Source organism: Malaya genurostris, chromosome 1, assembly GCF_030247185.1.
Source record: "Malaya genurostris strain Urasoe2022 chromosome 1, Malgen_1.1, whole genome shotgun sequence".
Lineage (NCBI taxonomy): Eukaryota > Metazoa > Arthropoda > Insecta > Diptera > Culicidae > Malaya > Malaya genurostris.
Window position 1 is genome coordinate 71,544,668 of NC_080570.1, and position 12,738 is coordinate 71,557,405.

The 12,738-nt window shown below is 37.7% G+C and overlaps 1 protein-coding gene across 1 annotated transcript; it reads right to left on the bottom strand.

Annotated features, from left to right (window-relative positions):
• Positions 1–809: 809 nt before the first annotated feature.
• On the bottom strand, positions 810–6,975 carry LOC131426158 (uncharacterized). Its single transcript, XM_058588632.1, has 3 exons — positions 6,069–6,975; positions 4,660–5,166; positions 810–2,660 (listed from the first exon to the last, which is right to left on the bottom strand). The coding sequence occupies exons 1-3, from the start codon at positions 6,973–6,975 to the stop codon at positions 1,072–1,074; spliced, it is 3,003 nt and encodes a 1,000-aa protein (XP_058444615.1). The 3' UTR covers positions 810–1,071.
• Between the last annotated feature and the right edge of the window lie 5,763 nt (positions 6,976–12,738).

Sequence of the window (12,738 nt, forward strand, 5' to 3'; positions counted from 1 at the left end):
TCGAATATCATATTAGTATGTTGGTATTCATTAGTTAATCTAAACATTGTTTTTATCAAGCGAATTGCTATTATAAATTACATTAAAAAAATACATTTATTTTGTACATGATCTTATAACTATTTCAGGTTTGTTTGTATCAGTTCATCACTTTTATTTAATATAATATAGCTGGCTATTGGTTGAACTCATGGATGAGAAAACAGTCTAACATAATTAATTCTAACATTTAAATTGGAACTCCAATGGACTTATTGAAATAATAAAGAAGTTTCATGTAAGGAACGTCACGACAAGTCGCGAAAATTATTGGATTACGTTGATAATATATTTGACTTTTTCGCGATGTTGGAAGGTAACCATTTATTTGACTCAACGTTGTTTATCTAGACTATTTTTTATTGTGTTGGTAGTTTTCACCCGGCGGCAGACCAGAAGCAAGTAAATATTGTAACAAAACGGGTTCGATTTTGTATTGTGTTGGAGGATGAGAAGTAGGCACAATTATGTATATAGTTTTGGCAATATGTATTAAATCTGTATCCTGCATGAAATTCGTATGGACGTATACAAATCAATACATTACAGGTAATTCTGTATAAATGGCAACTCTGTTGGTAAATGAAAAAAATAAACACAGTCTAGATGACAGACAGGATGTTTTTGATAGGGTAACGTGGCGCCATCATGACACATGTGAGTACTGTCCCAAATAAAGGAATATTCGAAATGACCGTTAAAATGATTGAAGAATCTAATTTGAGTGTCCTGTCTGTTAGTCTGTGATAGGGCGAGTTAAATAATTCCTTACCTAAACCTCTTTTTAAAAAAGAACAACCACTTGGTTCACTGCCTAGAATTAAACTAAACTTTATTCTTTCATTCGATTATGTCTACAGTTCATACTGCCGAATTGCACTTTCTAGTCAACGTGACGCTCCTCCGCTCCCACGGATCGATGCCCTCAGGTACAAAATGCTCCGTCGGCGCTCCTGTCTGTCCCGTCGGGTCGGCGCCGATGCTAACGTGTCGTCAGCGATTCTCGCTGCCCTCGTTCGGGTAGTTCCGTTGCTAACTCGTCCTTCCTAAGAGATGAGGTTCCGTACGAATCACTTCTCTGATTGTCAAATGTCTAATGTTGGGTTGGATGTCTGGTACTGGATCTTCGACTGTTGTGGTCGGGGCTGCCTGTTGTATGTTTATTGTAGATGATCTATGGATGAGAAATCTAAGGAGAAATGCTATACCGATTAAGCTAGGTAGGGACATAATTCCCCCAAAAAGAGACAGTGTTGGCCACTTTATACTATTGGTTGATAGTCGGATAACGTCTAACTCCTTCCTCGTTTCCAGATGGAGTTTATGTAGATGGTCCAGGCTGATGTTTAGGATCTCTTGGTGCATTTTTACCGCGATTCCGTCTAGGGGTAGTTGTATTGGGTTTCCCGGTAAGGTTTTCATTCTTGAGTTATATGAAGCGTTATTGATGTATAACTGGCAATTTCTGAAGAAAACTACGAATGGTCCGGTCAGGTTTCTGTTTGTTATGCCACAATTTGATGATAGGGTGAAATTTTTTATTGTGTTTATGAACAAGTGTTGGTTGTCTAGAAAGATAACTTCTTCTTCGACTGGGTTGACGGTGAAATTACAAGTTGCCTGTTCTCCTTTCAATAGCTTCGGTATGCATGTTGAATTGTCCAAGTTGATTTCGTTTGCATTGAATATAGTAGGTTCGATTGAGTTTATGGAGTAAACCTCATCTTTGTGAGTTAGATAAAATCGATGATCTATATGAATTTGCTTATTTTTGTGAATGATCGGGTATAGTCGTACTTTGTTGAATATTCTGGGGTCGAGTTTTGGCATTTTTATCATGAGAGCAATTTCCAGATTGTTAGTTGCCACTGATGTCGTCGCATAATTCGTTGCCTCCAAAGCAGTATGAACTGTTATATTTTCCCTAGCTAAATCATTAATTAAGATATCTATTTCACGCTGGCTTAGAATTTTTTCGTTTACTATTCCTAGTTTAGCCAACATGATTGCATCAGTTATTTGGTTCAATTTCTTGGATAAGTAATTCAGATGAAACAATATCTTAGTAGAATACATTTCGATTGATCTTGTGTTGAACAAATTAATCGCCTTTTTGGTTTCGAACATTGCTTCTTTCAATTGTAGGTTTATCTCACGGTTAATTCTGATCTGCTCATTATTGTTCGTAACTAAATTATTTATGGTAGAATTGATGATTCTCAAATCATTGGCATCTGGACTGCCGGCTATAAATTTCCAAACTGTACCTACACTATCCCAACGTTTATGCCGTCTGATTGGGTCTATGCTTTTTAATGCGAAATCTATTTCGTTGAATTTTTCTTCTACTAGGTCAGAAAATTGATTTTGGCTAAAGTTTTCGAACTGATCCCTAAGGCTTTTTACTTGCATTCTAATGGTCGTTAAATTGAAGTAGTGAATGTAATACGTGTGGTCAAGTTTGATCCGTGCCTCGCCTTGATCGAAGATCAGGACTGGCTGGCGTCCTACGTCCCGTAAGTCGGCTGTCACATCGTGTCTTGATAGTAGTTGGTCTGGTTGAATGAATAATAGCAGTAGCAATCTGAAACGTAGAAGTAGAAGTCGTGTTTTATATTTTCCTTATTTTTAGGTCATCTTTATGAATTCGTCGATTATCGTCGGTTGTAATTGTGCTCTTGTTTATTTTCGAAATTTTTATTTTCTTGTACCTTTTCTTGTGTTTAAGTCTTTGTCGTGTCGTCTCGTATGCGTCTTGATTTTCCTCGATTGGTATAGGTTTCTTTTTTTTATTATGGTGTTCCAACGCGTTTTTCTGAGTTTGCAGTAGATTTCTGTAGGTTTTTTCAATAATTTCTGGGGTACGAGAAGAGGGGAGAATTATTTCCAAAGGAGTGAAATTTGTGGAGGAGTGAATAGAAGAATTATATTTCTGTACAGATAGTTGGATCAGGTCTGGCGTTGCTAGATTCGGGTTTTCAGTTTTTGTGATTCGATAAATTTCGAGGAGCGTTGAATGGAAACGTTCAACGATTCCGTTCATCTCACTCCGTCCGGTGGCGGTTACGTATGGGTTGATTTTATGTATGTTGTAGAAATTAACGAGCTCTCCCGTCATAAAGGATTTCTCGCCATCCATCACAAGTGTGCTTGGTGCTTTGTACTTTAAAAGAATATCCTTTATTACTGGTATGAGGTCGATGGCTGCTCTTGATTCAATTTGTGTGACTTGAGCGAATTTTGAAAATTTGTCGACATATGTTAGAAAGTGAAGACTTTCCAAAAACATAATGTCGATGTGCGCTATTTCGAATGGAGCCTTTGGAATTGGTGTTTCTTGTATAGGAAACTTTATCGGGTTCCTATCATATTTGCACTCATGGCAAATCTGACAGTTAGTGATAAAATCTCCTACTTTTTGAGCTAATTTTGGGAAGAAGTATTTCCGAAATATTTGCTGCTTATTTTCCTGTGCACCTCTATGCGCTCTGTGATGCTCAGTGCGAATAATATTCCATTGGTCATCTTCTTCTGTTATGTCCTCGAGCATATTCTGAGTGAAACGAATCGTTAACAGATTTTGTTGTCCGAAATGTCTTTTATAGACTTCTTGGATTTTTCCCATTATGTTCTCATCTGTTAACAAACCATTTACCTTAGAATAGTTAAAGTGGTTTTTTAGTACCTGTAATAATAAATTGTCGTTAATTTCATTTATGTAAACCGTAATTCTTGTGTATCCTGAAAATGGAATTTCTGTTATTGTTTTATCGGGTCCTTTCTTTATTATTACTTGATGACGAAATACGTTGATTGGCGATTCCGTTGAGGGTATATAAAAGTCGTCGCTATTTTCGGCTGAATGTTGGGTTGCTGTTAAGGAGCATACAATTCTACTTAAGGCGTCTGCCACCACATTTGCTTTTCCCGGCTTATACACGATTTCATAATCGTGCTCCTCTAGATATGCCTTCCATCTTTTGAGTTTGGCATTTGTGTTTTTTGGGGATAAAGCAAACGTTAACGGTTGGTGGTCGGTTAAAATTTTGAATTTTGCCCCGTATAAATAATTCCTAAATACTTGCAGTGACCAGAAAATTGCTAGCATTTCCTTCTCTGGTACTGAGTATTTTTCTTCCGCCGAAGACAAAGTTCTGGAAGCAAAGTGAATCGGTTTGTCTTTTCCGATGTCACCTTGGGATAAGACAGCACCTATAGCAAAATCAGATGCGTCTGTTGTGAGAATGAAAGGTTGCCCATAATCCGGGTAAATGAGGACGTCAGACGATTTCAATACGTTTTTCAACTTGTCGAAGCATCGTTTTTCATCACATGAAAGCGAAATTTTCCTATTTGATGAGGGATTCCTTTCCCCCCGAAGAAGGTTTGTAAGAGGTTTTGCGATTTTCGCAAAGTCTTTTACAAATCTTCGATAATAACTCATCATTCCGAGGAAAGAACGGAGCTCTTTGAGATTCGTAGGCTCTGGATACCTATTGATAACATCGATTTTTTTAATATTAGGTTTGATTCCTTCCGCTCCAATAACAAACCCTAAAAATTCAATCTCAGAATGCAAAAACTCACATTTGTCTAACTGAATCTTGAGATTTGCATTACTTAGTGTTTCTAGAACAATTTTAAGATTTTCCAAATGTTCATCTAGGGTCTTTCCAAACACGACAACGTCATCGATATACACATAGCATATTTTCCCTATGTGATCTCTAAGTACGTCGTCAATTGCCCGTTGGAAGATCGCAGGAGCGTTCTTCAAGCCAAATGGCATTCTAGTAAATTCGTACTTCCCGTTGTTAATGGCGAAAGCAGTTTTCTCAATATCTTTCTCCTTCATTTTAATCTGGTGGAACCCAGACGCTAAATCAAGAGTGGTAAAATATTTTTGACCCTTGAGCTGATCTAAAACATACCCTATCTCTGGCATTGGATATTTATCGGGAATTGTCTTTTCGTTCACCTTCCGATAGTCGATCACCATTCGGAACTTTTTTTCTCCTGAAGCGTCGGGTTTCTTCGGTACAACCCATACTGGTGCCGTCCACGCTGAACGAGATGGTCGAACAATACCATCTTCCAGGAGTTTGTTAATTTGTTTCTTTACCTCGTCTGCATAGGCAGCGGGGTAAGGATATACCTTCTGATGAACTGGAGTATCATCAGTGGTATTGATTGTGCATCCAACATTTGTTGAGCATGTTAATTTTGCATTGGTTTCATGAAAAACTTCTTTGGAGTTGTCGAGGACGACTTTTAGTTTAGTATGCTCCTCTTCAGTAAGATGAGCAGTTCGAAAAACACTATTAGAAGCACAGTTTGTCTGAGAATATACGCAAAGAGGAATGACAAGTTTCTGATTATCAGAGTACAAGGTCAAAATCTTATTAGAAAAATCAATGTTTGCATTTAAGTCATTCAGTATTTCTGTCCCTATGATCCCGTGGAAAAATGAGTGGAATTTATGTAAGACGAATTTTGTAATGTAATTAATTTTCGGATAGAAAAAGTTTATATCTATCGCAGAGGTTGCGTTAAATTTACCGTTAGCACTAGTTATGCCTTTGGCATTAAAGTCGTACGGCCTGCTATCCTTGTAGGCCCAGGCAAGTTTTGGGTTAATTAAGTTTATGTTCGCTCCTGTATCTATTAAGAAGGGAAACTCTCCACTCGTAGTCTTCAAGTTGATGTAGAGCAAAATAGGTTTCACCAACTTGGGTTCCATTCTAAAAAATTAGAGGCTGTAGCCTCATCTTGCTGCGGTTCTTGTTCGGTTTGCGTGTCTAATTTTGGTTCCGGTTCTACTGATGGTTGAATATCATAATATGGATATAGATCATTGTAATAATCATATTCGTAATTATAGAGATCATCTGTTTGATCATCAAAATTTGTATCAACCGGGTGAGCTTGCCTTTTGAAGGGGTACGGATATGTTTGCCCCGACATTGGCGGCGGTCTTTTAAGATCCATTGATGGCCTGTTGCCATAATTTACATTGTGTGTTCTCATACTTTGATCGATATCCATTGGCTCGGGTTTTGGTAATGGTTTTGCAGCCCATGGTCGTGGGGGTGCTTGAAACGGATTGGGTTGGTACTGAGGCCTGGTCTGGGTGAAGGGATTGGCTTGGAAATATTGCCTGCCAAATAGTGGCATCTGTGGAAAGCCTAAGTTTCTAGGGGCTGGAATTGGTGGAGGTGGATATCTCCGTGGAGGTGGTCTGGGAGGAAGTCTATTAATTTCCAAATCTCTTGGTTTGGGAGCTGGGGTGAAATGTTCATTTCGGAAAGGTGCCGATCTAGTATCCATATTGTAGTAGTCTAGGCAAAACTGATATGCCTGATTTAACGTTTTTGGATTAAATGTTTTTAGTAGCTGACACAAAGGTTTTTCTAAGCCTCGAATGAATGCATCTACTGCCTTTTCTCTAAAGTAATCGATATGTGAATTAACGTGTGGGGCCAATTTTTCTTCTGTTTGGATTTGAGCTACTATGGATGAAAGTAGTTCGTTCACCCGGGAGTAGTAACTGCCTAAAGTTTCGTTTGAGTTCTTTTTTATTGTGGTTAATTCGAAGTCCAACGTTTTTATATCACGTTTGTCCCTGTAATACAGAAGCAGCGTAGATTTTATTTGTTGCCAATTATGCACAATGTTATTTGAATTAAGGATATCGGCTGCTTCGCCTCTGATTTTTCGTCTCACGGAGCGCTCGATTAATTCAAGTTGCGCTTCCGTGGCTCGTGCATCTCTGTACATACAGAAAATGCCCTCAACATCCGTTAGCCATGCTAATAGTTCTGTTGGCTTGCCATCATAATTTTGTAAATCTCGAATGAAATCTGGTAATTTTCCCAGATCAATGAATTGTTGCATCGTCAGTGGTGCAGCAACCGGATTCGGTACTGGATTTGCCATTATTTTGTGAAATAAGAATTTAACCGAGACTGATGAACACTTTTTCCACTTGTTTTACCAGTATTCTGGATTTTCTTGGCTTTTTTTCCACAATTAATTTAATGGTGGCAATGCGAACAAAAACACTATTTATTTCCGTTGGTTTTGAGCAATATCTCTAAATTTCCTTCGTTCGTTTCTGAACAAAAATTACTAATATATATTGTATAACTAATTACTTACATAAAAGACCGTGTCTTAGTTGCGACCAACATCGGTTGGACTTTTGTTGTGGCTGTCCTCCGCAAACGGGGGAATCTACGAGCAGGCACGTTTGGTGGATCCGTTTTACTATTCGTTACTTCGGGCCAGCGGTGCCGATCGGGTCCGGTAGGTATCCTCGGTGTCTCGTAGCTCGCTTTCGTGATAGCCAGACCTGGCTCTTTTAACCAGCATATGCAACTTGGCTCTTTGAACCAGCAATGAACACTTATTTTCCAAGTGATTTTCTTAAGATTTTTGTTACACTGATTTGAAGATTTTTGCACTGCACTATCACTTTATCCTGTTCCCGCTTCGGAGTATCTCGCCGGAGCCTCCAGTTAAATAATTCCTTACCTAAACCTCTTTTTAAAAAAGAACAACCACTTGGTTCACTGCCTAGAATTAAACTAAACTTTATTCTTTCATTCGATTATGTCTACAGTTCATACTGCCGAATTGCACTTTCTAGTCAACGTGACGCTCCTCCGCTCCCACGGATCGATGCCCTCAGGTACAAAATGCTCCGTCGGCGCTCCTGTCTGTCCCGTCGGGTCGGCGCCGATGCTAACGTGTCGTCAGCGATTCTCGCTGCCCTCGTTCGGGTAGTTCCGTTGCTAACTGGCGTTAACTGGGTGCTGCATTAATGGTAAGATCGGAAAATGTTAATTGTTTATACAAAACTGAAGAACATAAACTAAATACGCGTCGATTGCTTGACACTTGCAAGGGATTGAAAGTCTTTCTGTAATGTGTGAATCCAATCAATGCAAAGGATGCATTGTATTGAGGATGGAACGGTGACCTTGGAAAACAATTTGCTCTGTAACATATGAGCTCAAAAGCCCCGGGCCTAACACATAGATGGCGCTAGTTTTATTGTAGTCACCTGTTTTTCACCAACTTTTAGAAGACAACTGTTTAAATTGCATGATATTCTATTATACTATATTAGTTTGTGAGTTATTGTGCTAAGTGTGACGTAGAGACACCTATGATGCAGAACATAGTAGGCGTCCAAATGAGGTGGTAACACCAGAAAACATAAAAATTCACAAAATCGTTTTGAATGATCGAAAAGTGAAGTTGCGTGAGTTAGCTGATATCGTAAGGATATTAAAAGAAAGTGTTGGCTTTATCTTGCATGAGCATTTGACTATGAGAAAGTTCTGTTCAAAGTGGGTGACGCGTTTACTCACTGTTGTCCAAAAACGAGTTCGTCTTGATGATTCTGAGCAACGTAAACGTAACAAACCGTATCCCACACCCACTGTATTCTCCAGATTTGGCTCCCAGCGACTACTGGCTGTTCGGAGACCTGAAAAAACGCTCTATAGTATTGACATGTTAGAGCGGCGCTGGAATGATTGCGTTGCTCTTGATGGAGATTACGTTGATTAATAAAATTAATTTTGAACCAAAAAAATATTCTCTTTTTTAGGCCCGGGACTGTTCAGCCCATGTGTTATACGAAAAGAGCAATCGAGATTCACTTGAGTTAACAGCTCGCTAAGTCATGGACTAAAGTTATTAGCATTTATGAAGAAAACATATGGAAACATCTATTTTCTGTAAACCGCTACCTGACAATGGGGCTTAGAATAGGTTGGACACACACACACCTAATTTTTTATCATTTCGTAATTTTCCTGCAAATTATGCACCATGAATCGGAAGAAATGGTAACAGGATGAATCTAATATCCAGGAAATATGGTGCATGAAGTATAACTTCCCATTTCATCGATTCCAAATAAGTTTCTTCGATCTTCGGAACATTGTTATGAAGTAAGTCACTTTTTCTGCAATACTCTTTTCAAACGCATCAATTGTCGTCTGCATACGTCGCCACCCGGGCCTGAACCTTCTCAGGAAGTCCGGAGATTTAAAATCAATTTTTTTTCTTCATAGAAAAAATTTAAAAAAACACATTTGGCATGTGAATTATTTTGTTAAGTTAACGTATTTAAAAATAATTTAATTCGACGATATTCCCATGCCCATACATTTTTTAAAAACTTTTAAGTTCCAAGTGAGGAAATTGGAATTTGGCTAGAAATTGGCCGCCATATTGTGAGAGAGAGAAACTGTCAGAGCTGCGACTCACAGCACATATTTCATTTAACAAGCTTATGATGTGTCGTTTAAAATCCGTAAAAAGAAACAATTAAAGTTAGTTGTGGCATCATTTAATAAATTCATTTCGCCACTCCGAATGCGCGAACCTTGTCCTCAACTCCAGACATAAGATTCTACACGACCTTTGAATTGACAGTTTTACGCATATGAACCCATGATTTTTTTACATTATTCCTACTTTAAGTTATTTTTCAAGGTTCTCCTTCATTGTGGACCAATATTTTTTATTGGGTGCGTAGCGGAGTGCTAAGATTTTTCGGATCTAAATCGACATCACTCGCCTTACACAACTTTAATACATCTTTTGTGTAGTGGTATAAAGCCAAATTCAGCCAGAAAATCGTCAAACCGTCGTTAGATAAAGGTTTCCTCGAATCTATTACGCAGCAGTGTGGTATCGTTAACTTCTGGTCGTACGACTTCCGTGCACTGCCTAATGCGATAATATCCTGTTTTTCGTCACGGTTTGAAGACTTCTGAAGTAGTCCAACTCAACTTTCGATATTCTGCACGAAAGTCTTTCTCACATGCTCCTTTGTAGCCACATCTTATGCGTTAGGTTTCCGTTCGGGACCTTTAAATCACGCGTTTGTGACCTGACTGCTTTTTTCGGATCTTCGCTACCGATCAATAGTCGGACTGTGCTTTCGTCGCTATTTTGAAAATTTTTGCGCATTCGAAAAAATCAACTCTTATGTAAATGTAAACTTATGTAAATCTATCTCGTCCTACTAGCGACATGTTTCTTAGAAATGTAAAGAACTGCTAGTCTCTTTTCTAGTGTTTTCGATATGCGTTGCAGCTGACAAAGAGTAAACCCGACTTGACTTTCATAGAACATATATTTGCAGGATTGATTGGATTCTTAATATTGACGACTCGTACACTCTATATTGCGTTTCAACCAGTAATCATTCATATAATCTCACGTCACACGTGATTTGATGAATATGTGAATAAAGTAACACAGAATAAAGTTAGCAGCACGTAAATTACAATGAAAACAAACAGAACTATTCCCACCTTGTTGTGGTATATCTTATCAGCTAATCTCGCGGTTACTGAGATGTAAGTAATTGCTAAGCACAAACACGACTTGGATCGAATAAACGAGAGTGATTGACCTGTGCGCACAGTTCAACGCGTGAGGGAAAACTTGAGTAATACGCAACATTCCCACGCAGTCTTTTACAGTTTGAATATAAATATTAGCGTTTTACATATTGTTCTAGAAAAGAAAAATAATCATGATGATTTGATATGGATTGATACACCATAATAGAATCAATTTTAAATTCTAAACATTAATTGGAATTCCAAACTTATCTTCTGGGTAAACCTCGAAATTTGTAATCGTCATAGAAAATGTTTCATAAAAATTCATTTTGATCTTCAAGACACCAACAATTCCATAGCAATTTGAATACAATCACATACTGGTAAGAGTCAGGTATGATATTTTGTTTTTTACTGTAGCGGTGAAATTCCGGTTTAAATCAGATGTTTCAAGAAATGTTTCCTTTTCTGATCCACCCTACAGAATTTTATTTTTCTGCAGTTAGGAAAATCTTTATTTATGAGCCTTAGAAATTGAACGCAAGTAGCTAGTAAGAAAGTCCACTCAAATCGTTTGCTTGTTGTGCAGTCTTTCTCACCCGTTATCGGTATTTACTTTTTCTATTGTGCTGACTATCAAAAAATTGAAGAGGCAAGGCGAGGTAGCAAAGACCTGCGACTGAAACGTGTTATCGCAAAATAAAGTTGGGTGGATTTGAATTCCAGCCACCACGTTGTTATGCAGGAAACGTGCACAACGTTTTAAGTATGCGAGTACTGTAAACGTGCCAAACAGTCACCAGATACTTAAAACCCCTTCGTTTTGCTCAGCTGATAAGAAAACTAAAGCCTGATGAGAAGGAACAGTGATGGAAACTGATAGAATAGAGAATAACGTTGATCTGCAGGAGAGCGATCGGAAAAAAGAGTAGGAGTGAAAGCTTCGATGGGCAGCAAATATCGAAATCTATATAAAACAATTAGATTTCTATTTGATTCGATTTTTGCCAACTTATATCTTAAACCGATAGTTGTAAAATCTTTGTTTTGCAGCAAGATTACAATTTGAATGCTGTAATTTTCTAATAAGGGATTATCTAGTTTCCGGCTCGATAGAAGAAACCAATCCCGTTTGATTAATTTAGGAGATCTGAAAATGATTTTAAACCGAGTATTGTGGCGTAATATTGCTGATTATGTCTTATCTTGAATGTGATGACGAACAAATAAATGTAATGTGCGTGAGAATATTATTTTTGAAATTACTTTCTACACTTGACGCAGCACATTCACTTAGCTTGTTTTTTTTACAGATTTTCTAGGTGTTGAGATCTTCTTACTTTTTGTCCGCAATGGAACAGAAAAAAAATGTTTGCAGAGAATAATAAATTAAGCTGTCATCTTTTAAAATGACCCGAAGAAATTGTCGAACAATACTGTAATAATATATTCTCTGTAATTAGAACTTTGGTCGTAATGAAAATTCGATACAGAGTTTCACTTTTATTTAAAGTACTTTCAGTATAAGAAAATACCCAAAAAGTTTAAATATATTGTAGAACAAAGTTTTTCCTGAAGTTTTTACGTTTTCTAATTACAATTATAAAAACACGCAAAACAAACCCAAAAAACTTTTCATCTGTTAAACGAAATGGGCCATAGTTTTAGTTAAATTCAGCTAATCGATATTCGATAAAAAATCACTATCGAGCTGTCAAATTTCATCCAAAATTAAAATCATTCGCGAAATGGTTCACAGCCGGAGTAGATATAACCATAAATAAAATACGATTTCCCCGTGTAATAGTGATGTGGTTGTGGTTGTGTTAAATGCGCAGGCAACTTTATGCATGCATTTTAGGAGCATTTACGCACCCATTCTTCACCAGACGGTGCTTTTGCTGTCACGGGTTGCTCATCTACATTACTATTACACTGGGAAATCTATGTTTATTTGATTTATGCTATTACACTGGGAAATCTATGTTTATTTGATTTGTGACAGTAGCTAATGGAAAAAAGTGCACCTGTTTCTCACGCGTGAATCGCTATCAGTGTCGCCGTCCAGTGGAAAATCTAGATTTATTTGATTTATGATATAACTCACCTTTCAATACATTTTTGTCAATGTCTTTGGAAACTGCTTACTGAACGAAACCCCGAATTCAGGTGGAAAGTATTTAAATACCGCAATATTCAATATTCGGATGCGGTCTTCTGAAAAATTCACCGATATGTGTTACGTGGTTCTGTAGCGTTTATTTTTAATAGTGTATATTAGTTACAAATTTCATATCTAGGGGGCACATCGCAGATCTTTAGCATAACC

Excerpts from the sequence above, each read along its gene's own strand:
- LOC131426158 (XM_058588632.1), bottom strand. The coding sequence starts at position 6,975 with ATGGCAAATCCAGTACCGAATCCGGTTGCTGCACCACTGACGATGCAA. Across the intron at positions 5,167-6,068 it reads GCCAATGGATATCGATCAAA|ACGAGGTAAAGAAACAAATT; the intron begins GTATGAGAACAC and ends CTGCCTATGCAG. Across the intron at positions 2,661-4,659 it reads AATTGTTCTAGAAACACTAA|GAAAATATAAAACACGACTT; the intron begins GTAATGCAAATC and ends CCTAAAAATAAG.